Source organism: Apus apus, chromosome 1, assembly GCF_020740795.1.
Source record: "Apus apus isolate bApuApu2 chromosome 1, bApuApu2.pri.cur, whole genome shotgun sequence".
In the NCBI taxonomy this organism is placed as follows: Eukaryota; Metazoa; Chordata; class Aves; order Apodiformes; family Apodidae; genus Apus; species Apus apus.
The window spans coordinates 206,251,616-206,273,782 of record NC_067282.1 but is presented as its reverse complement, the minus strand read 5'-3'; the positions used below and the strand labels follow the sequence as shown (position 1 = coordinate 206,273,782).

Here is a 22,167-nt window from a genome sequence, read left to right as displayed (position 1 = left end):
GCTGCCCCATCCCTGGCAGTGTGGAAGGGCAGGTTGGAGCAGTCTGGAATGGTGGCAGGTGTCCCTGCCTGTGGCAGGGGTGGCACTGGATGTGCTTTGAGGTCCCTTCCAACCCAAACCATTCCATGATTTTATGATTATCTGATCCATGTTTTTATTCCCTGCTGCTGGCTCAGATGTGCACTCAGCAAAGAGCCAAACAGGACCTGGGATCTCAATGGCTTTGGGATGGGCCTGTGTACGTTTGGTGTGAGTGTCTGGCCTCCTGCAGAGCTGGCCATCATCCTGGGGGTCTTTCTGGTGGAGCAGAGCTAATGGCTGCTCCAGGGGTGAAGCTTAGAAGGGCTGGGTTGGAAGGGACTGTAAGGAATGACATAGGTGGCTGCAGCTGCTGGTGGCAGTTGAGTCCAAGGGGCCTTCCTGGTTCCTGCAGCTCTGCAGCTCGTGTGGGTCCATAACTGTCTGAGGCACTGGAACGTGTTTGTGGCAGGTCCCAGGTTCTTGCTGGTTGTTGCAGCCTCACTGTACTGGGGGTTGTATGAACACACACAAGAGGAAGTTTAGAGCCTGCAAATGTTTTTATTTCTGCTTTCCTGCTTTAATTACATTTCGGTATAAGCTTTTTTTCCAGTTAATATGTTGCATAAAAAAGCTGTGCAGGAGCATTGGTTTAGTCTTACTCATAAGCATAAATTCTTTGTAACTGTGCAGCACTGTAGTGATCCCTTAAAGTAGTTGTGTTTTTAATATTGGTTTTACGAATCTGTCCTTCTGTTGGTTACTTCAGATTAACCAATAAGTAGGAACTATTTTCTGAATTACTTCAATTCCTTTTGGTGCTTCTCTGATTCTGAAGTCCTGACATTAATGCATCATCTTAAATGCACCTGTTCAGTCCTTCCGTGGTGTAATGCCTTGGCAATCTAGCTCCAAATCCAAGAACCAGAACAATGAAAAGATCCCAAAAGCATTTTCCCAGCCTAACTTGTCACCTCAATACTTTCTCTTCATCCCAAATACTCCAAGAAAGCAGCTTACTTGCTTCTCTGGGAGATCACAGCCTGGTTTACTGTCCCCGGCTGTTGGAAAGGCGTATGTTCTGATGCTGGTTTTTCCCATCCCCTGCTGGCTCTCTGCAGGTCAGGGTCAGTGCTGGTCCCTGTGCTGTAGTGGTGGGATCTGTCTGGTGGTGGGTCCTGGCAGTTCTGCATCCAAGGACAGGCTGAGGGTAGCTCTGGAATCTGGGCTCTCCTGTCCCAGCCCAATGTGCTGTGCAGAAATGAGTTTCATTGGCATCAGAGAGTGTTAATCACCACGGGGCTGTGTGTGGATCTTCTTCCTGCTTGTGTCCTTTCTGGGATGGCCTGGAAAAGCCTGTCACCCCTTTGTCACAATGGCTGGGACGTGGGCACTGAGCTGCCTTCACTGGTGGGCAGGGTCTGCCGTCCCACTGCCTGTCCCCAGGGGCTGGAACCACCTGTGGTGGCCTTGGTGGGCCAGAGGCTTGGGCTGTCCTGGGGCTGTCCCAGGGCTGCCCATCGAGGTCAGCTCATGGCATCACTCTGCTCTGCTCCTGCAGCTGCTGTACTGACCTCAGGGTTGCTGCTGCAGAAGGGAGTGTCTTGGTCCTCGGCATTTTCTCGAGGCACTTGCAGTGCTCCTGTGGGAGAGCAGTTTCTCTCCTGGTGGGTGTGAAGTAGGGATGCCAGGCCGTGCTTGTTTAGAAAAAACAACAAAGCAGGAGCTGGGAAATGAGGAGCAAAAGGGCCCTCTGGTACCTTCCCACTCCTCAGACTGCCTTGGCAGCCAGGCCATCCTGCAAGGGAAATCCAAGCAGCCCTGAATGTGCCCCTCTTTGCCCAGAGCAAGAAAGCAGCATAGATCCCAAGCTGTAGGGGCTGGATCTTGGAGCCCCTGACAGTTCCCCTCGGCACGGCGGCGCTTCCTGGGCTGTGTGCGTGGAGATGTGCCTCGCTCTCTCTTCTGTGCTCTAGCTCTGACAGCCTGTAGCCTCCTGGGCAGAGCAGGAAGTGTACCCTGCTCCCCTGCCAGGGGAAATGCACCTTTCCTCCAGCGGTGCTGGGTAGGGCCTTGCAGGTTCTTTTCCCTCCCAGCATTTCCCTGGCCACCCCACGGCGTAGGGCAAGGAGTAATGGAGGGTGGCAGAGCTGCTCCCAGGCCCTTGGCAGTGCCGTGGTCACACAGTGCTGGATGCCCAGGGCAGGGCCCCTGTGTGGACTGGTACCAGACCAGTGTCCTGCTGGGGGAGGGAATGGAGCAGCCCTGAATCACTGAACCACAGAATGGGCTGGAAGGGACCTTTAAAGGCCACCTACTCCAAGCCCCCAGCAGTAAGCAGGGGCATCTTCAACTAGATCATGTTGCTCAGAGCCCCGTCCAGCCTGGCATGGAATTTGGTAACAAAAAAACTTAAAGAGACCAAGTCATGCATACTTTTAATATTTTCTTTCTCTGTATTTGTTAATGTTCATACTTGTTCTGTTGAAATCCTCCTTGTTCTTCTCAGTGACGTTGATGGGAGCTCTGCATCTTCGCAGAGTTTCAGCAGTGTTCATTTAATTTATATCCTTGGTTTAGTTTCCATCAGACCAAAGTGAATGTATGGATAAGATTTTTCATGGTTAGTGACCATTTTTTCCTTGCTGAGAAGCCTTTCTTAACACCAAGAAGCTGTAATTTTTATATGGCTGCTGGACCATTTTCAGTCTGCTGTGTTTCCCATATTGTTACTGGATGGACAAGTTCAGTTCTTGTCTTTTTTTTTCAGTGGGTTGGTTGAGAGTTTTTACTATGTTTTTTGTGCCTGTTGTGACCAAAATATTTGCACCCTGCCTCAGGGTCTTTGTTTTCTGTGGGAAGTGTGATCTGAATGACCATATTGACCCAAAAGCATCTGCAGAATTCAGACAGAGCAGCCTGCAAACTCTGCAGTCACTCCTAAAAGAAAAATGCTAATTTTTTAAACTGGGTAAAATACGGAAGCAAGGCAGTCAATATTGGCCCTCCTGATACCACCCAACTTGCTATTAACTTTAGCTGATTTGACAACTTGAAATTCCTTTGCATGGCAGAATTTTCATTGAAAACAGGGTGATGTTGTGGAGTTGTCCTGTGTGAACCTGCAGGCTGTGGTTGCCTGGGAACAGCCAAGCTTTCGGGTTGCTGTTGGGAGCCTGCCAGGGCTCCGCGTGTTGGACAAATACTGCCTGAATCGATCACCCGAGGAGTGGTTAATAAATTTATCAACGTTGCCTTTTTTTTTTTTTTTTAATTAAAAGCCACAGAGCAGAGGAGCAGGCCTCTCCCAGCCAGCCTTGGGCTAGTGCTGCGCCGGGGCTGGGAGGGCAGAGGGGCTGGCAGCCCCCCGGAGCACTGCCCGGGTGGGGGCTGTGCCAAGGCACCTGCAGGGACACAACAGCCCCTTGTCTGAGGGGTGACAGTGGACGTGACAGCCTGAGCCCCCCATACCTCACCCGGGAGCAGCGACCCTCCTGGAGCTGGGGCAGAGCCCTGTGAGGACAGGGAGAGGTGAGAAAGGAACTGAATTAACAGCCTGAAGTGCTGGGGGAGTTTCAGAAAAGAATGGATCAGCAGGTGAGTGCTGACACCAACTGATTTAAAAAAACAAAGCAGTAGGTAATTGCTGAAGGAAGTTTAAGTATGGAGCAGATGAGTAGGCAGTAATAATGTGCATTTTATTTTTACTCAAAACAGTTATTATGTCAGGGAAAAGAGGTTAGCAAGAAGGAGCTGTTGAAACCATCTTTAGCAAAAGCCTTGATGTCAGAGAGCTAAAGACCAGTGAACTTATACGTGGTACAGTAGTTGTACTGTTAATGGAAAAAGGGAAATTTATCAGCTGGAAAATAATCTCTGGTGAGATTTAACCATTGTGTTTTCAGAAGACCATGTCACCCTCATCTATTTTAACTCTTTATTAAGAGAGAGTGATACAAGAAAGCTGACTGACGGGGTTGCTCAAAACTTCAAGATAGCTTAATGGGAACTGTTCTGAAAGGGCTGCAGGTGCTGCATGTGGAGCAGAAGAGCTGCAGTGCACCGAGCGCGAGGCAGAGATCCACGTGGGAAAGCATGAAAAGTGATGGATCCTTGTCTTCAGGAGAGTTTGGCAGGGTGCTCAGCAGGAGCAGGAGAGAAAATACCTTGGGGTTTGTAACTTCATTCAGAGCATGAACAGCTTGAAGAGGAACACAGCAAGCAGGCAGATGTGAGTGTGGTGACACCAGGTCAGACCCAGCAGGGTCTGCCAGGAGCGACAGGCAGAGCTGCTGCTGCTGGAGGGATGAGGACAAACCCTGGAGGGGTGAGGTGGGCAACAGGCACATGGTGACACATCCCTGGGGAGCCCTTCCAGCCTAAATCAGCAACTGGCTGAGGGATTCCCAGGCTGGAGGTGGGCTACCTGATAACTCCCAACTTATGTTTTTGTAAGAAGCTGTAGTATTATATTTTGAATGCTTCTCATCTCTTAGTGCTCACATCAAGGGGGGAAAGGAAGCTGCAAGGAACTAGCAGCCTCTTGGCCTCACCTTGGCTCCTGGGAAGGTGGTGGAGCAAATCCCCTTGAAAGGCCTGGCCAGGTACACAAAGGACAGAAGGTGATTTGGAACAGCCAGCCTGGATCTATCAATGTTAAATTGTCCCCAGTCAACCTGACTGCTTTCTCCAGCAGGGCAGTTGGCTCTGAACAAGGGCAGCACAGCAAACATTGTCCACCCTGATCCTGGGGAGGTGTTCAGTGGGGTCTCCTGCATCATCCTTATTGCAGAACAGGACAGGTTTGGGCAGGAGGACAATGAGGTGGGTGGAAATCTGGATGGATCACCAGGCTCCAAGGGCAGTGATGGGCCATACAGAGCTCAGCTGGTGCCTGGTTACATGGTCTGTTCCTCAGGGATGGAGATGGGGACTGGTCCCTTTTGGGGACTGCAGGAGGAGGGGAGGGAGATCCCTGTCACCAGCCATGGGAGCAGCTGGTGGGCAGGAGGGCAGGGCTGCTCCTCAGCAGGACCTCCCTGGGCTGGAGAAACCAGCTGGTGGGGCTGGGCTGGGAGAAGCACCAAGTCCTGCTGTGGGGCAGGGCAGGATGGGGTCACCAGCTTCCCTGAGGAGATCAGGGGGATCCTGGGACCCCTCAGCACCAGCAGGGCCCTGGGGCAGTGGGGCCCAAGCACATCCTGGGCAGGGATGGCCCAGTGTTCTGGTTCCACGGGGAGGAGACCACAGGCCCTCAGTGCCGATTCCTGCCAGGAGCTCCAGGCAGGGCAGCTGTTCCTGCAGGTGACAGGGTGTCCCTTAGCGCTCACCTCAGGCACCTGATAGAGGGGAATGTGCTGAGGGTGTTCCCTTTCCTGTGGCTCCTCCGTCTCAGCCTGCTGCTCCCTCTGCTTCTCCTGAGGACTGGGCTGAGCGTAAGTTTACATCCTTCACGTTGGTGTTTCCCTTGGCTGGGTTTTTCATTAATTCCGTTTATATTTCAATCCTCGGGGCTTCTCTTCCCAGTTCCCCTTCTTGGCTGGGGAGGTGTTGTCGGGTGAGGGAGCAGCTGCTTCGAGTTTTAGCTCAACGGAGATGCCGAGACAGGCAGGGAGGGCAGGGGTGGCAGCCGGGGAGGGCAGGGATGGCCCCTCTGCCCAGCCGTGGCGAGACCCACGGGGCTGCGGGCTCAGCACCACGGGACAGGCTGTGCCGTGGGGTGGTGGGTGCCATGGGGGACGGGCAGGGCAGGGGCTGAGCTCGGGTTTGCTCAGCCCGGGGAGGAGGTGGCGAAGGGGAGACCTGGCTGAGGCTGCCTTGGGGGGAGGGTGATGGGACCAGCTCCTCTGGGTCTGCCAGGGTGGGACGAGAGGCACAAGCTGGGGCCAGGAACATCCCTGTGGTGGGAAAAGCCCTCCCTGTGAGGGACATTGGATGCTGAGCAGGGCCTGGGAGGCCACGGGGTCCCTGGCCTTGGGGACCCTCAGGGCTCAGTGCAGCCCCCACCCCTGCCTGCCCCAAGCCCCATTTCCCAGGGCCCTTCCCTGGCATCAGCCTGTGACTCCCTGCTGTGGAGATCCATCGGGAATACATGCTGAGTACTGAAGAGATACTGATGTTTTGTCCTGCTTTGGCTCTACTAAGTTCATTAAATACTCTCCTGAGTTTTACTTTGAAAGAGACTTTGTTGTTGGTGGGTGAGAGTTAGTGTAGTTTGACAGAAACGATGCAATTGTGACAAAAAAGGTGTGAGTGCAAAATCTTGGGGGTTTCAAGTATGAGGAAAAAAGATCTGGCCACAAAATGAGACTGGTTGTTGCGACCTCGAGGCAGAGGGAGTGATGGGTGAAGATGTAGCTTTGAAGAGCCATAGTAAACTGTATCCCAAGAGTTATTGCTGCAATTAGAGTCAGATCTGGGTAGGGTGCTCCGAGTGGGCTAAGCCCAGTGCCTGATGAGGCACATGGTGCTGATTTGTGGTTATGACTATTCAAGGGAAGGAGCCCGGGAGACCAATTTGGAGCTGACTGCCAGGGCCTGGCAGCATGCTGCTGAGCAGATCAGCATGAGTGTGTCTAATGAAGATGTCCTATCTGTCACCTTGTCTTGTGGGGTTTGTATCAGTTCCCAAGGAGATAAAACCTGTTTAACTTTTCCGTGCCACTTTTGGTTTTGTTGTATTCCTTACCTGTCTTCTCTTTCCCAGACTTGAGAGTCTTGTCTGTTTAGTTGAGCCTCACAGAGATGCTGCTGCAGGCCATCAGTCTTTTCCCTCTTGTCTGCACCTTTTCCACTTCTGCTCTGGCCTTTCTGAAAGGGGACCTGGGCCTGCGGGTGGCCTTGAGGTGTTCCTTCAGTCCCTGCTTTTCTGCTGGGCACCTGCTGAGCGTTGCTGTGGTGGGCCCAAAGCCAGCAGCCAGCTCAGAGCCTATTGTCCTTGTGGGGTTGATCTGCATTCTGCAGCCTTCTCGGCTCTCTGGGGTCCTTCTGCTGGGTTTTGCAGTCAGCTCTCAGTTTTACTGCTCCAGGCACCTTAATCATTGCCTCGCAGTTCACCTCCCCTTCCCAGACCATCCGAGATCTGTGAGCGGCAAAGGCCTTGGCATGAGTCCTGTGGGACTCTGCTGTGAAAACTGTTGGGCTGTGCCAGCCCTCCCTGGCACACCCCTTGCCCACCCCCCCCCAGCACATCCCTTGCCCACCCCCCCCCCAGCACATCCCTTGCCCACCCCCCATGGCAACTCCTGCTCAGCTCTCTCTGCAGGTGAGCCCCTTCTCTCCCTCCCTGGGCAGAAGAGCTGTTCAGCTGCACAAAGCTTTCTCCAGCTGGTCTGGAGAGGAGGTTTAGGGAGACCTAATAAATAACACAAACATAAAAGCCCAATGGATAAGGATCAGTGTTGATGATGAAAAATAAGGGATATTAAAGAGAGAAACATGAACTACTTTTATGCTTGTGCAATAGGATGAACTGAATGTCTCAACATCAGAAAGGGACTCAGGGGTTAATGTAAGAAATTTAGCTCCTTCTGGGTCATAAGGGTTATAAAGATTGATAAGGACCTAAACTTACATTAACCCTTGAGTTCTTACGTTAACAGCATGATCCATTGAGATCTTATGAATCAATCCTTAAGATCTGTATGGATCAGGTAATTAGGCTTTGTTAGAAATCCCTGTTTTGCAATATGCTAAGTATAAAAATACAGAAGCAGGAATAAATACATTGCTTCTGTGGATATTTTTTTCATATAACTAAAAGCAGTAGTGGAGTTACGAAAAAAGATGTGAGCATCGGTGCCATAAATAAGAGCTCAGAAAAGCCCCACTGGGCCAGACCTGCGGGCTGTGTGACCCAGTTGCTGTCTCTAGCAGTGGCCAAAGGACATGGTGTTCAGGGCATGCTCAAGTCTGGCCCCTTTCTGCAGTCCATCCCCCATGCTGCTCTTTTAACAACAACCCTAAAAGATATACTCATTTTTTTTTAATACACATGTAGAGCAACTTAGACCTGGGTCCGTCAAAATAAGTTATCTTTTAATTCATTCAAATGCAGAGTTTTGCAGGGAACTAAGGACTAATGCCAGATCTAGAGAGCAGGGAGAAGACGAGGGGTTTGCCTGTCTGGAAGGAATGGAGCAGTCAAAGTAAACTGAACCCAAACTGCCAGGAGCTCTGGTGAGAAGAGCTGATGTGATGCTGGGAGATGGAAGCCAGGGAATAGTCAGTTGAGGTGAGGACAAAATGTATAGCTGTATGTGGCAGCTGGGAGACAGATGCTGGAGTATTGCCTCTGGCTCTGATTTTGCGCTTTAAAAGTGTATTTAAAATTAAAGAACCACAGAAATTATTTGAGATCTGGAGAAAACACTACAATTTATGAACATCAGCCTCTCTGTTCACCCTAAACAAGACTGGGAGGTGACAGTGTTAAGTGCAGTGCAGCAGGAAACCGAGTACTGAAGAGCTGTTCAGTATCACAGAGGAAGATAGAACAAGAATGAATGAATGTACTGGAAGTTCAAACAAAGGAAACCAGATGAGGACTAAGATGTACTTTTTTTCCTTGTGCCTGAGTGTTTGCTTACTAATTTATCCAGGGAGGGAGCGTGGTTTCTTTTGGGGGATGTTTTTAGGCTCAGGTTGGATGCTTTTCAGGAAACAGCCAAGTTCAAGTGATGGAGTTCATTATGGGAGTTGCTGGTTGAAACTTTGGGGGCAGTGATACCTTGCTCAGATTAGATGATTTTAGGGGCCCTCTTGGCTCTAGATTTGCTGAATCAGAGGGCATGCTGAACACGTGCTACGAAGGCAGCTGCAGTGTGCTCTTCTCACTGCTTTCTTCCATTCTCTCATCAAACTTGATTTCATTTGCTCCTTTATTCTGAGAAGCTCTGAATCTTGTTTGCATGTGTTTTTTAAGACCTACCAAACTAGCATGTCTCAGTCTTGAGGCTGCATGAAGAGGAGACTTTATTCCCTCTTCTCCAGAGCAACTTTGCTCTGCATGGTTTTTTGTCAGCCCTAGACAGAGCTCAGGCTTCCCAGGTCCTCATTTGCCAACTGATCAGAAGTTACACAAGTGGCTGAAGTGGTGGTGTTGCAGTGAGCCAAATGGGAAACTTTCCCACATCTCTGGAGGTAACAGTAAACTCTTTAAGCTGGCTTGAGCTCTTTGATGGGGTCCGGCTGATTTGCAGGTCCAACACTTTTGCATTTCCCCCTGTGCTGTCTTTTCTGTCTGCAGAGTTCAGCAGTCCTCTCCATGCAGGTGGCCAGTAACAAAGCTGTTGCAGCTCTGTGTAAGAGGGAGGTTTTGCCTGAACCAGTCACTTAGAGTTAATCAGGAGCTGAATCTCTTTAAACATTCATTTCAAGCTGCGTTTGTATCAGAGGCAGCTGCTCCTCTGAAAGCACTGACTGGTGGGACTGCAGGATGGGGCTGGTTGGCACTGTCAGTGCTACTGAAGAGTTGTAATAAGGGGGCTCTTGGGCTCTTCTGTTTTAGGTAGAGGTAACTGGCTGGGTTCTGGGGATGGATCAGCAGTCAGCAACATCCTTCCAGACTGACTCACAAGGAGCAACCATTTCTCTGGAAAACCCATAGAGCCAAAACACGTAGAGCCAGCACGGAACTGCAAGGAGGGCTTGTGCACCGGGTGCTTTCCTGCTGGGAGCTGAGAACCTCCCTCCTGCTCTTTATCTTGTTTCCTTTTGGTGGAGGCAGCTTCTCCCAGTGTAGTGTTTAGCACAGCGGATGGCAGGGCCAGAGCTTTCCTCAGGAGGTGACCTAAGCCCAGAAATTCCTGTTGTTTTGCCAGCACACACAATGTACTCTCTAAGCTGGTCCCAGTTTGCCTTTCACCAGCACCCAGTGCATAGAAAGCTTATGCTGATCACTCCTCTCCTCCACTAAATCAGAGTGGTGGTTGCTCTGCCCTGGGCCCTGCAGAGCCCAGTTCCTTCCCTTGACCAGGGTGATGAAGGGAAACAAGCTGTAATGCTGATGTTCAGCCCAACCTCTGGTCCCTGGCCCAGGGCTGTCCACATGTGGGGGCTGCTGCCGGCTCCCCTGCTCTGCCCCCCAGGGCTGATGGGGCTGTGGGGTTGCTGGTGGGAGTGCTCGGGATGATTCCTGGTCAGGACTGTCTTCTGGTTCTGATCCCTTCTCCCACTGGTGTGTGAGCCAGGCCAGGAGGATCCTGTGAGATTTCACACACTGCAGGGGACCAGTGGCATCTGGCCCAGATTGCTGCTGCTGCCACTGCTGCTTTTAATGAGTAACTGGGAAAAAGAATGTATAATTGGAGAAAAACAAACATAATCTTTTAAGGAAAGTTGAAAATGTTTCCTGGGCTTGTTTGTTTTGCACACGGCAGCTGTTCCTGTACCTTTGTCCCAGTCCCAGTGTTCCAAGGAGCTACTGCTGGTGGGGTGCAAGTGCCTGGCTTGGTGCTGCGGGACGCTCCTCTGGGACCCTCCTCCAGGATGTTGCTCTGGGACACTCCTCTTGGATGCTCCTCTGGGATGCTCCACCTCCAAGCTCAGATGCGGTGCAGGTGTCCGGGACGCTCGGTGCCTCTGGTCACCTTTGTCTTCTTTCCCTTTACCTTTTTCCTGTTTCTGTTGTTTCCTGAAGGACAAGGCCACCGGACCTGCACGTGATGTGATGATCTGGATGTGCTGCCAGTTTCTGAGTGTCACAGCAGCCCCTTCTGCATCACTGCAGCCCCGATCCCAGCACAGCCCCACTGCACTGCTGATGGGCTCCCTCCTGTGTCAGGAAACCTGCCTGCTTGACCTTCACCTTTGTTTACTGCTGTCCTTGTTGGTTAGGGATCCAAAAGAATGCTTTCTTCTTCTGGCACTTTAGTTCATGGTAGCAAGGGACTTTGCTGGGACCATTTTGGGAATGTGTGTGTATTGGTAAGCAGGCCAGCCTTGGTCTGCTCAGTGTGGGCTTCCTCCAGCCTCTCCTCCTAAGGTGTGAGCTGTGACTCCACAGAGAGTGGCATCGTAGATGTTTATCCTGATGCCTGTCTGTGTCCTGAGGACAGAGGCCAGGCCCTTGGGCCCAGAACGTGGCAGAATTCCAGAGCCATTCCTGGATATCGGGGTCTCCTGCCCATGCTCTGCTCCCAGGGGGGCTGCAGGCTGCGGTGCAGAGTGGAGCCAGCGTCGTGCTGGTGATGGGCAACACTTGCAGTTGTGCTCTCAAGTCTGCTCTGCTCGTGCTTCCCACGGGGAGCTTCTGTTCCTCCGCTGTGAGACCCTTTGCCTTGGCCTCTGTTGTGACAAGTAGGGAGCCCATCCCACGGCCGGTCCTCACACGAGGAGCTCAGACTCCTCTTTGGATCTCTCCCATGCCTCAGTGGCTTGCTGGCCTCCCCCCCCTGCCCCGTGGGGCTCCCTCTTCCCTGGTTGGTCAGCTGTGATGAGTTCCCTGCCATGGCCATGTTGCGTGTGGTGTGGCAGGATTGTGCTCCTTTCTGTTCCCATTCGGAGGCAACTCCCATTCTCTAAAGGAAATCTTTACTTTCGATAGATTCCTCTGCTCTGTTGGTTTGGCAGCTCCCATCTTTCTGTAGGGGCCTCTCAGAGGCTGTTTTTGGTTTTTGCCATACATTTGCTCAGAGCTTCTAATGTGAGATTATAGAATACACTCCCTGCTGCCTGCAAGCACATTACCTTTTCAGCTCCTGCTTTTTAATTTCCTTTCAACTCTTTCTCGTTTGTGTGCTCTTCGATGAAGAATTTTTGGGTTTTTGGCTCTTTAGGGATTGTTGAATGTGAGTTCTTTATTGTCATTATTGCAGGGTGGCTCTTGAATAGGTCTTGTCTGTCATCCTGTGCGTTGCTGAGGATTGAATCTGAAGCTCTGAGCTCTTTCTTCCTTCAGGAAGGAGTTGTGCGTGCTGTCTAAAAGTTGAGAAGCTGTACCATTTTCTTTCAGGAGTTGTTCCTGAGGCTTTGATTGTTGTGATCAGAGCTTGTAATTATATGGGAGAAATTATCGCTCCTAACTGCAAACCAGAGTGAGCAACTTGTTCTGAAAGCTTGTTCTGAAAGCTGCTCCTACCCTGCCCTCCCCAGAGGCAGCCTGGGAGCTCCAGGACCTACCCCAGCTGGGCTCTGCAGGCACTGAGCCATGCTGGGTGGCATGTAGGACTGGCTCTGCTGCCTTGTGTCCTTGTGGAGGTGCCCGCAGCTCCCTCGGATCACCTCCATGTTCTTCTTGTGTGGGAGACCCCAGAACCGGACCCAGCCCTGCAATGCAGTCTTCCCAGAGCAGAAGGGGACAATCCCCTCCCTGGCCTTGCTGGTCATGCTGCTGGTGACAGCCCAGCACACGGGTGGTTTCTGGGCTCCAGCGCACGGTGCTGGGTCATGGTGAGGTTCTCCTCAACCAACACCCCCAAGTCCTTCTCCTCAGGGCTGCTCTCCATTCATGCTCCACCCAGCCTGGATTTGTGCTGGGGATTGCCCCAAATAGTTATAATAATGTTGACTTTGAGTGTCCAGCCCCTCAGGGCTGGAAGCTGTGCCCCCGTGTGAGCTGCCCTGCAGTGCAGTCTCGGGCTGGGTCTCCCTGTGCTGCTGGCAGGTGCCCCGCACCATCCTGGCTCAGCTCCTCTTCCCGACAGAGACGGGGTCAGTGCCTGGGATGTCACCCACAGCACGGGCAGCCCAGCCCTGTGGGGCCCGGGATCAGCCCCGTGCTGCTGTGGGAGGTGCTGGGGCTGCCCCAGCTGCACAGGAGGCCAGAGGACAGCCACACATCCCTGAGGGAGATGGACAGGGCAGTGGAGGAGCCCTCGCTGCTGTGGCTCCCGAGCAAAGTGAGCCTGGTCCCCCTGGGCCCAGAGCAGCTTTCCCTGCTCATCCATGCAGGCTTCAGAGGTGCACAGAGACATCCCTCCTGGCAGGGGTTTGTGGGATTAGCCTCCTGCTTTTGGGTTGCTCCAGGAGCAGCTGTGCTGCACACGGTGGAAAGAGCAGGATGTCTGATACGAGAAAGTCATTAACGCATGAGGTGATGTTTGGAGGAGCAGTCACAGGAGACACTGGAGTGGCTGGATGGTGCCCACAAGGGGCTGTGCAGCGTTTTGACCTGACAGCTGAAGCAGAAGTTTTTTCCCTTCTGATTTCTGATGCAGGTTAAAGACAGAAAGAGACACACTGCAGGGTGGAAGTTGTTTTCTCACTTAAATATGAAATGTTAATGCTCCCCAGAGGGTGTCTCTGCAGTAGAAAGTTTGGTATGAAAATCAGAGGGTTTTGTGCCGCGATCTTCCTTCACCCAACACTCGCACTCCTGCACGTGTGCATCCCTGCTGCTGCTTTTTTCCCCCATTAACTACACTTTTAATACTGAACAATGTAATTTGACAGTGAGTCCTAGAGGCTAAACAAGCATGTAGGAAAGCACAGACTGTGTTTATTTTTTTATTTATGGGTCCTGAAAGAGTGCTGTGTATTCTGCTTCTCTTTGAGGACTGTAGGAGCACAGACTGACATTTCTCCAAGGCTTTGAACTCCTCATTCCTCAGAGCAGCAGCCGGCTGCCTCTTCCTTAGTGCCTGCAGCAGGACAAGCCCTGGGGGATGAGCAGGCTGGTGTGGCCAGCGATGGAATTGATATTCCTGACCTCTGTGAGCAGGACAAATGCAGGCAGCCACATGCACGTTATCCGTGCCCGGGAAAAATGAGCTGGAACATCATCTCAGAGGCTGCTCCAGGGGGTGTGCCAGGCAGCTCTGCAGGCTCCTGCCTGGCAGGGGCATTTCCTGCTCTCTGGGCAAAGCTCTTGAAGTTTTTCAAAGAGTGCCCATTTAATTCACATAACAAAAAAGGTGCTCTTAAAGGGACAAGGGACTAAAAGAGGCCCTGGAGTTACGTTTTGAACTTAGAAGTAGAGCTGAAGGGGTGAGTGAGGATGTGCAGTTAGTGCTGATGCCCAGGATGAGTGTCCATCTCCCAGTCTGGTGGGGACGTGGTGTGGTGATGCCAGGAGCTCTGGCACTGCGGGTCCATTGCAGCCACTGAGCATATGGAGAAGGTGGGGTCTGGTTGCTCCATCTGTCTGAAAGTCCAAATAGATGTTTTTGTCCATTTCTGGGGTTCCCAACAGGAGGAGGACATGGAGCTGTTGGAGAGAGGCCAGAGGAGCCACGGAGATGATGGGAGGGCTGGAGCAGCTCTGCTCTGGAGCCAGGCTGGGAGAGTTGGGGTGTTCAGCCTGGAGAAGAGAAGGCTCCAGGGAGACCTGAGAGCACCTTCCAGTGCCTGAAGGGGCTCCAGGAAAGCTGGGGAGGGGCTTGGGCCAAGGGCAGGGAGGGCTGGGAGCAGGGGGAAGGGTTTCCAGCTGGCAGAGGGAGCTGGAGCTGAGATGTGAGGGAGAAATTCTGGGCAGTGAGGGTGGGGAGAGCCTGGCCCAGGTTGGCCAGGGAAGCTGTGGCTGCCCCATCCCTGGCAGTGTTGAAGGGCAGGTTGGATGGGGCTTGGAGCAGCCTGGAATGGTGGGAGGTGTCCCCGCCCATTGCAGGGGTGGGACTGGATGAGCTTTGAGGTCCCTCCCAGCTCAAACCAGTCTTGGTTTCCGTGGTTCAGGCCTCAACTCTTCAACACCCTCACAGACAGAACGTGCTTATGCTGCTGTGTTGTTCCCTTGGACATGATGTGCACTTCCAGTCCCCCGCTGCAAGGGTGATGATGTGTTCTGAGGGAACAGCAAGGGTGGGCAGAGGCTGGAGTGCCTCTGTATGATGAGTGGAGGAGGACTCAGCCTGGGAAAGCAGTGGCTGTGCAGGGAGCACTGCAGAGACAGGGAGGGTGGTTGTTCGCTTTGCCTTCCAGCACAAAAAACAGGAGCATTAGATGGGTCTGACAGGCTGTGGCTGTGGAATGAAGCACTGGAACAAGACTGAAGGCAGGACTTGTCCTGTGGAGGACGGGAAGCTGCTTCTGGTGCCAGGGAACCCCGCTGTGGGCACAGGAGGGATGGGAAGGGTGGCTCTCCATGCATGGGGGCAGGCAGGGGAGGTCTTCTCCTCCCACTGGGAAGATACCACCAGATGCCTCCAGCTCCTGTCAGGGCTCACTGCTCATGGTTCTTTGCAAACCTGTGAAGTCTGTGATGGGGAAGTCTATAGACTCTTTACACCCTATCAGGAATTTTTCAGTGAAATTTTACTGTTGTTCTGTTACTATGACACTTCTCATATTTTACAGGATGTTAACACATACAGGGTTTGTGCCTTCCCTGAGCTGCACAAAATGCATTAGGGGGATCTGCTCACTCATCCTTCTCTAACTTTGTTTTTTCCCCTTCCTGTAATCCGCTGTCATGGAAAAGATTGTGGCTTTCCCATTTCAACCTTCTCCTTGTTCTTACGGGGATGGTTCCTGGGTGCATCTGTGGGGCACGGGACCTTGGTGCTGCCCTGCTCTGACTGCCCTCTGTGTCTCTCCACAGAAGTGTCTCCGGCTGAATCCCGACGTCCCGGTGTGGGTTTCCAAGCAGCGCATCCTGTGCACGCTGAACCACAGCCTGAAGGATGTGCTGAACTACGGGCTGTTCCAGCCCGCCTTCAACGGCAGGGCTGGGAAGTTCCTGGATGAGGAGCGCCTGCTGCGGGAGTACCCCCTGAACCCAGACACTCCTGTCCCCTACCTGGAGGTAGCCGCCTCCTTCTCTTCTTGTTCAGAGTTGTATAATCTCTATTTCCATAGATATATACACACAGATGTGTTTACATAAGTGTGTAGGACTTCTGTGTTCCATTGCAGACTCCATAGGCACCACAAATATTGATGCCCCCTGTCCCCCTCCCCTTTTTTTTCCCCATTTCCCTTCCAGGAGTGAAAGCACAGGAATTTTTGTGTCTTTATTCAGTGAGAACCCAGGGCTGAGGTAAATGCCTCCGGGTTTTAGTTGGTCGTGACTCTGCTGGAGAGCTCTGTCACATCTGCCAGAGCCTGGGAACAGCTTCCCTCTTCTCCAACCCTGTTGATCAAAATTTCTTGTATATAACTGTTACAGGGAATTGCAGTAACAGAAGGAAAGCCAGTCGTGTACAGAGGGAAAATCATAGGGATCTTTGGATATGAGGCTGAAGAGTTTGATATTTAATTTACAGTTACTGGAGAGACTGGAACACAACTGTGTGTTTTGGCAGCAAATGACTGTGCCTGCGTGGACCTCACTTGTGTGATGAGCATGGAGGATAATCTATACCATGTTCTGTTCCAGAAAATTAACTAGAGCAGAAATTAACTGCATTAACTCTGTATTTACATTCGTGGTAGGCTTTGCCTTGGGCTGGGTTTCAGGTGGTCACGTGTAAGTGTTTATTCTAAGTGACCTGCAGCATTTCTGGGGCTCCTCTGACTGTCACTGTGGACATTCCCACTGGCTCTAATGGGACTCTAGTTACCTGTACGTGGACTTCTAAATTTAGGGATCTTGTGCTATATTTTCCCCACAAAGTCTATTTAGAAAGTATTACATGCTTAAGCTGCACAAGCTCTTCTGAATGCAAGCACAAATGCTGCTATTATAACTAATGCTGACTAATTTGGAATGAAAGTGCAGCACAATTTCTTAGCAAAGTAACATTTAATGTAGACAAAAACATTTGGAAAAATATTAAGAATGCTTGCAAATAAGCCTGAGAGGTAGTAAATTCCTTAATGTCCCTTATACAGGCTTTAATGCATTTTTTTGGTGTAATTTAGCTTAATGCCCATGCTTAATGCCTTAGCACACACATCTAGCTGCAGGCTTGACATGGAGATGTGTTGTGTGTCATTTCCATGCTTCGTAGCTTGGTAAGAGTGGCAGCTAAGCACTGGAGAATCCTATTGGAAAACACAAATACAGAATCTACAAGACATAACTGTGCTGATACCACTGAGGTTTTTGAACCAAAAAGATACATTAGCCCTCAGGCTGATATTAAGGTAATCAGATAAATGAGGGGTTTGTGCACAGTGACAGAAAAATTACATGAAGAAGCAGGTATCTGCAGTAGTTCCCTGGCGAGGTGGAATGCTGGCTCTGTGCTGTTCCAGGGACAGCTGATGGTGCTCCCAGTTCCTTTACTGGGATGAAAGGGCAGCTGCAGCCAGTGTGTCTGAGCCAGTGACAGCTGGGGTGGCGGGCCAGCCTGCCTCCAGTTACCCTGCTGTGCCTTGGGGTATCCACTCTGTCCCATGTTACCTGACTGGTTGTTAACTACTGTCAGAAGCTTATTGTGTCCTTCTCAAGGAGGCAGTTAATTCGTTTGCATGCCAAACACACCACTGTGTTCTCAGCGTTGTTAATCATCACACATTCGGGTCACGCAGGCTGTACATTTGAATGAGATTTGGAAGGTCCTCCCACAAAACCGTGGGGCTGTGACTAGCTTAGGGTCAGCTGCCCATTCCAGTCACCTCCTCTGCAGTGTTGCAGCTGAACAAGTGCTGTACAACCCAGCCCTTCTGAGAGGAGGTTATGGCCTGGCAGCCTGTGCTGCTCCTGCCCCTGGCTCCCCGAGCTGCACTGCTTGGGCCCTGCAGGACCTGTCCCAGGGTCAGAGTGCTGGGAGAGCAGCAGGGGGGAATCCACCTGTCCCAGGGTCAGAGTGCTGGGAGAGCAGCAGGGGGGAATCCACCTGCCCTAGGGTCAGTGCTGGGAGAGCAGCAGGGGGGAATCCACCTGTCCCAGGGTCAGTGCTGGGAGAGCAGCAGGGGGGAATCCACCTGTCCCAGGGTCAGTACTGGGAGAGCAGCAGGGGGGAATCCACCTGCCCTGGCTCAGCCCCCAGCACTGTTGGGAGGCAGGGGCTGGGAGTGGAGCTGGTTTGCAGACCCTTAAGGTGGTGCTGGGGGTGAAGAAGAGCCACCAAGGATGCTTGTGTGACTGCGCAGGGATGCAGAGAGGATCCCTGACACTGGCAGCATCTGCAAATGGAAAATGTCTGTACATCAGTGGGCAAGACAATTTTTACCTTGAAATGATTAAAGAAAAATAATTGTGTGAGAAACGTCTGCCCAGTAGTTCAAGTTTGTGATAGACTGAAAATGTGGTAATATTTTGCCAGTATTGAAAAGTAAGTGGGATGAGCTTAGTAACTGCTGTTCAAAGATAACTTGGTGTCAGTTCCAGCTGGAATAATGAACTATTGATGGGGGATTAAGTTCATAGCAATTCAAAATCTCAGAATACAATTCATGCATTGAAAAAAGATCTAGTCAAACAAATCCAGTTTTATTCTTTAAGGAAATTGTAATTCTGCTTGATAAAGATAACTAGACACAGGTGGCAGCCACTTGGGGGTTCTTGATTTTTGTTCTACATGGTATTCAAATTCAGGATTAGCACTGTAACACATCAGTAGGACAAGTGCTACTGGCTAATTAATCAGTGATTAAAAAGCAGTTGTCACTGTGAACATGAAACTGTTTCTAGAGGGGTTTCTTAGGCACCAGTGTCAATCTTGAGGTGGTTACCCCAGGGATCTGGAGGTAAATGTATAATCACTGCTGATAAAAACTGAATACCCAAAGTTTGACAGACAATATAACAGTGTTGACTGCCCTGTCTTGGTCATTTGGAAGTGGGGTCCTATCCAAGCACACTCTAATTAGCCAAATGACAAGGACTGCTTGCAGAAGGACTCTCACTGTGGAAAACAAAGTTTCTGAAGAACGTTTTTGAGCCTTTTGGTTGAGAAATCCAACAGCAGTTGGGAACCAGTGTGATGCTGTGGCACAGGGTGAGCCTGAAGGCCTCCAATGTGTGATGACAAGCACTGAGCTGGTTTCAGGAAGGGGCTAGGGTGGAGGGGGTTTATAGTGGAGCAGAGCATGGGTGACAGTCAGTGCACTTGAGAGAACAGTGGAAAGAGGAATGACACAGGAAAGAGCAGCAGAAATGGTCTGAGGACAGAAGAGAAAGTCACTCAGTGAGAGCTTTAGAGCTCACGATGCTTACAGAGAAGTCAGCTCCAGAGCACCTGAGAGAGACCCATCCTGGGGAAGACCATTGTGTGGTAGAGACCCCTAATTAATTGGGAGGAAGCAGAACAAAACCCAGACTGTCTGAAAGCTGAAACCAGACAGGTCCATATGAAAAACTGGTCAGAATTTCTTTTGTGAGGAAAGCAATTAACTCTTAGAGCAAATGATGGAGAGCAGTGTATTGTGTGTGTGGTGTTGTTCTCAGATCTAGACTGAATGTCTTCATGCAGGGTGGTGTTTGCTGGAGCTGCTCGAGAGCAGTTTGGTGCTGGGTGGGTTTTGTTCATCTCATATCTGCCATTCTTCCCCTTGCAGTTCCGGTACAAAAGGCGTGTGTACACCCAGACCTTGCTGGATGACAAGCAGTTTGCCAAGCTCCACACAAAGGTAAGGCTGGAGTCTGGCTGGCAAGCCCAGCGCCCTGGCTGCGTGTTCAGCACTGATGGTGGCCTGCCACAGAGAGGATTGCACCCGGTTTTGGGATGTTTTAGTCTTCCCTGCTTGCCATATGACAAAGCAGTCATGAGAAATGGTTGATGCTTGCAGAGGCCTGGGATGGTTTGGGTGGGGGTGCAAGCTGAAGGACCCCCTGGGACATGGGAGGTGCCCACACAGGGGACTTCAGCTGCTCACGTGCACTGGCAGGTGGGTGTGTGGATGGAGGAGGCTCTGGGGTCAGCTACCCATGGGGCAGGGAGGCAGAGGAACACATGATGGACCAGCTGAAGAGAAGCTTTCTTCTCTGGCATGGAGGAGTCCCTACGTGCCTGCAGAGCACAATGGTGTGCATTGAGGAGCATGCCTTCCCTTCTCCAGCCAGAGGCTGCAGGACGCCTCCGCTGGGCACGTGGGCTTTTTGCTTTGTCTCTGCCTTTACCCCGTGCATTTGGGTCAGGCTCTTGCTGGCAGGATGCACATGTGAAGTGAAAAGAGCACTTGGTCTACTGCAGCCCCCATGTGTCACTGTGGGCAGTGACCAAGGCCCGTGTCACAGTTAATGGCACAGGCATCTGGCTGTTTGGAGAGCAGGGAGGGTGGCAGGAATGGTGCTTCTGCATGCATGGGTGTATCCTGGGAGGGGAGACACCCCACCAAAACCACCGGGCTCTGTGCCCAGGGACACCCCAGCTGACACAGGGGTGGTAAGAGTAACCAAACCTCAGGGACATGTTGGCTGGATGTGTCTCACATTGTTCTTCCCCTGAACAGCTGTAGTGGTCCCATAATGTCACTCCTTGCCTAAGAAATGAAGAACAGCAGCTGTGGAGAGGTCCAGAGCCATCCAGAGATTTCTGCTGCCACTAGTCATTGTGCTTTGAGATGACAAGTGGCCCTGTGGGGACTTCAGTGGTTCCTGTGGGGCTGGGGCCAGTGGCACGTGGGAATGGCGAGACAGGAGGAGGGAGGTGGCCTGGCAGCACAGTGGCCATTGCACAGCTGGGTGGCTGTAACACACTGGGCAGCACTGGAACTGCTGGGTGGCACGGGGACACCCGTGGTCCCCATCAAACTCATTTTCTGGGACAGTCTGTGGAGAAGGGCTGTGGCAGGGAGCAGTGATGTGGAGATGGGGATGGCCAGTGTGTGGAGGGCATGGTGCTGGGGAGGGCTGCACAGGGGTTCTTGTTGAGGGTGGACGTAGGGCTGGCTGGGACCTCGGGGCTCCCTGGTTGCTGCGTGTTGTGAGCTCCCTCAGAAAGCCCTGGTGCAGAGGGACTACTGCCCCCAGGGCTGAGCAGCCTCTTCCCTGCTTCCCTTTTGCCTCTGACAAGACACTTGCTGTTGTCTGCCTTCACCCTGCTCATCTGCTCAGCCTCTTGTCCCTGTGGCTCTGAGACATGGGACAGGAGGTGCCCAGGGCTGGGCTGTGCCTCCTCCTTGGGCACCTGGCAGCCCCAGACATGGACAGGAGGTGCTCAGGGCTGTGCCTCCTCCTTGGGCACCTGGCAGCCCATGTTGCTGCTGGGCACAGGATGCTTGTGCGTGGCACGTGCCATGGGTCTGCAGGGTGCTGCTTTACTCCTCTTTATATCTGCTCTGCAAGAGACAGGCTGGCAAGGGTCATAAATTTTCAGTTAAGAGGTACAACAGCAAGGGTTGAGCTTGGTGGAGCCACAGGCATAAAGCAGAAGGGAAGAAAACCTTCTCTCAAAGGGCTCGACTACTCTAAAGGTAAAAATCATTTTCGTGGGAAGAAGCAGGTCTTCTGTCTGTGGCTCGTAAGCAGCAGCTCCTCTGTCTTTGATTTGCAGAGCTGCAGAAACGAGGAACAAAATGCTGATAGAGTTCAAGTTTGACTCACGAAGATTAAAGTCAGAAGGCTTCTGTCTGGTGGCATAAGAATATGCAGGCAGCAGATCTGGAAAGCTCTCGTTATCTTCCTGGCGCCAGGAAGTGTGAATCACGGTCCTCCCAAGCCTTGCCAGTTTGCCAGTGGGGACCGTGCCTGCTGGAGGGAGGGCTGGGACAGGAACACCCCAGCAGCAGCGTCTGAGGACTCCCCCTGCAAGTGTGTAGGAGCCATAACTGCACTTCCTTCAATATTCGCTTAATCTCCATGCTTTAATTTCTGCTTAAGAAACAAATCCCCTTCATGTTGTTTCTAAAAACCATTCCTTGCTGATAAAATACGTAATCTGAGCAAGACCCTGCATCTCTGCTCCCCTTGCTTCTCTCCAGAGGACGCTGAGGAGTGTTTCCTCAGATCCTCATGCTCTCCGGAGGATGCTGAGGGGTGTTGGTGTTTTCCCAGAGCCCGAGGGCAGCCCTGGTCCTGCTGGCTGTGAGGCTGGGAGCGCGGTGGAGCTGTCAGGGTAGCAGGGGCAGGAGAGAGGGGATGGAGCATCATGGGCAGCTCCCAAAGAGACGGTCCGACAGAACTCGCTGCTGGCCAAGGGGCCTGGGGATGGTCCCCCCTCCGTGCACCACCCCTCAGGGGCTGCTGGGGTGCTGCTCAGGGTCCCTGATGGTGGGGGGGGGGACCTCATGTCCCTGATTGGGGAGGTCTGCTTGTCTCTGCTGGGAGGTCTGCATGTCCCTAATGGGGGGTCTGTGTGTCCCTGCACTGGGGGGCTGGTGTTTTCTCCCAGGAAGCCGTGCTTGGGGCAGACCCAAGCGCGGCGCTTGAGGCCTGAGGCTTCCCTG

General features: G+C 52.1%; 1 protein-coding gene across 6 annotated transcripts in view; it reads left to right on the top strand.

The window, feature by feature from the left end:
- Positions 1-22,167, top strand: part of SHANK3 (SH3 and multiple ankyrin repeat domains 3) — a 311,807-nt gene that overhangs the window by 38,102 nt on the left and 251,538 nt on the right. For all 6 annotated transcript variants that reach the window (XM_051612097.1, XM_051612081.1, XM_051612074.1 and 3 more), the window contains 2 exons: positions 15,494-15,697; positions 19,339-19,410. In XM_051612097.1, coding sequence (XP_051468057.1) covers positions 15,494-15,697; positions 19,339-19,410 — 276 coding nt within the window. The remainder of the gene's footprint in view (positions 1-15,493; positions 15,698-19,338; positions 19,411-22,167) is intronic.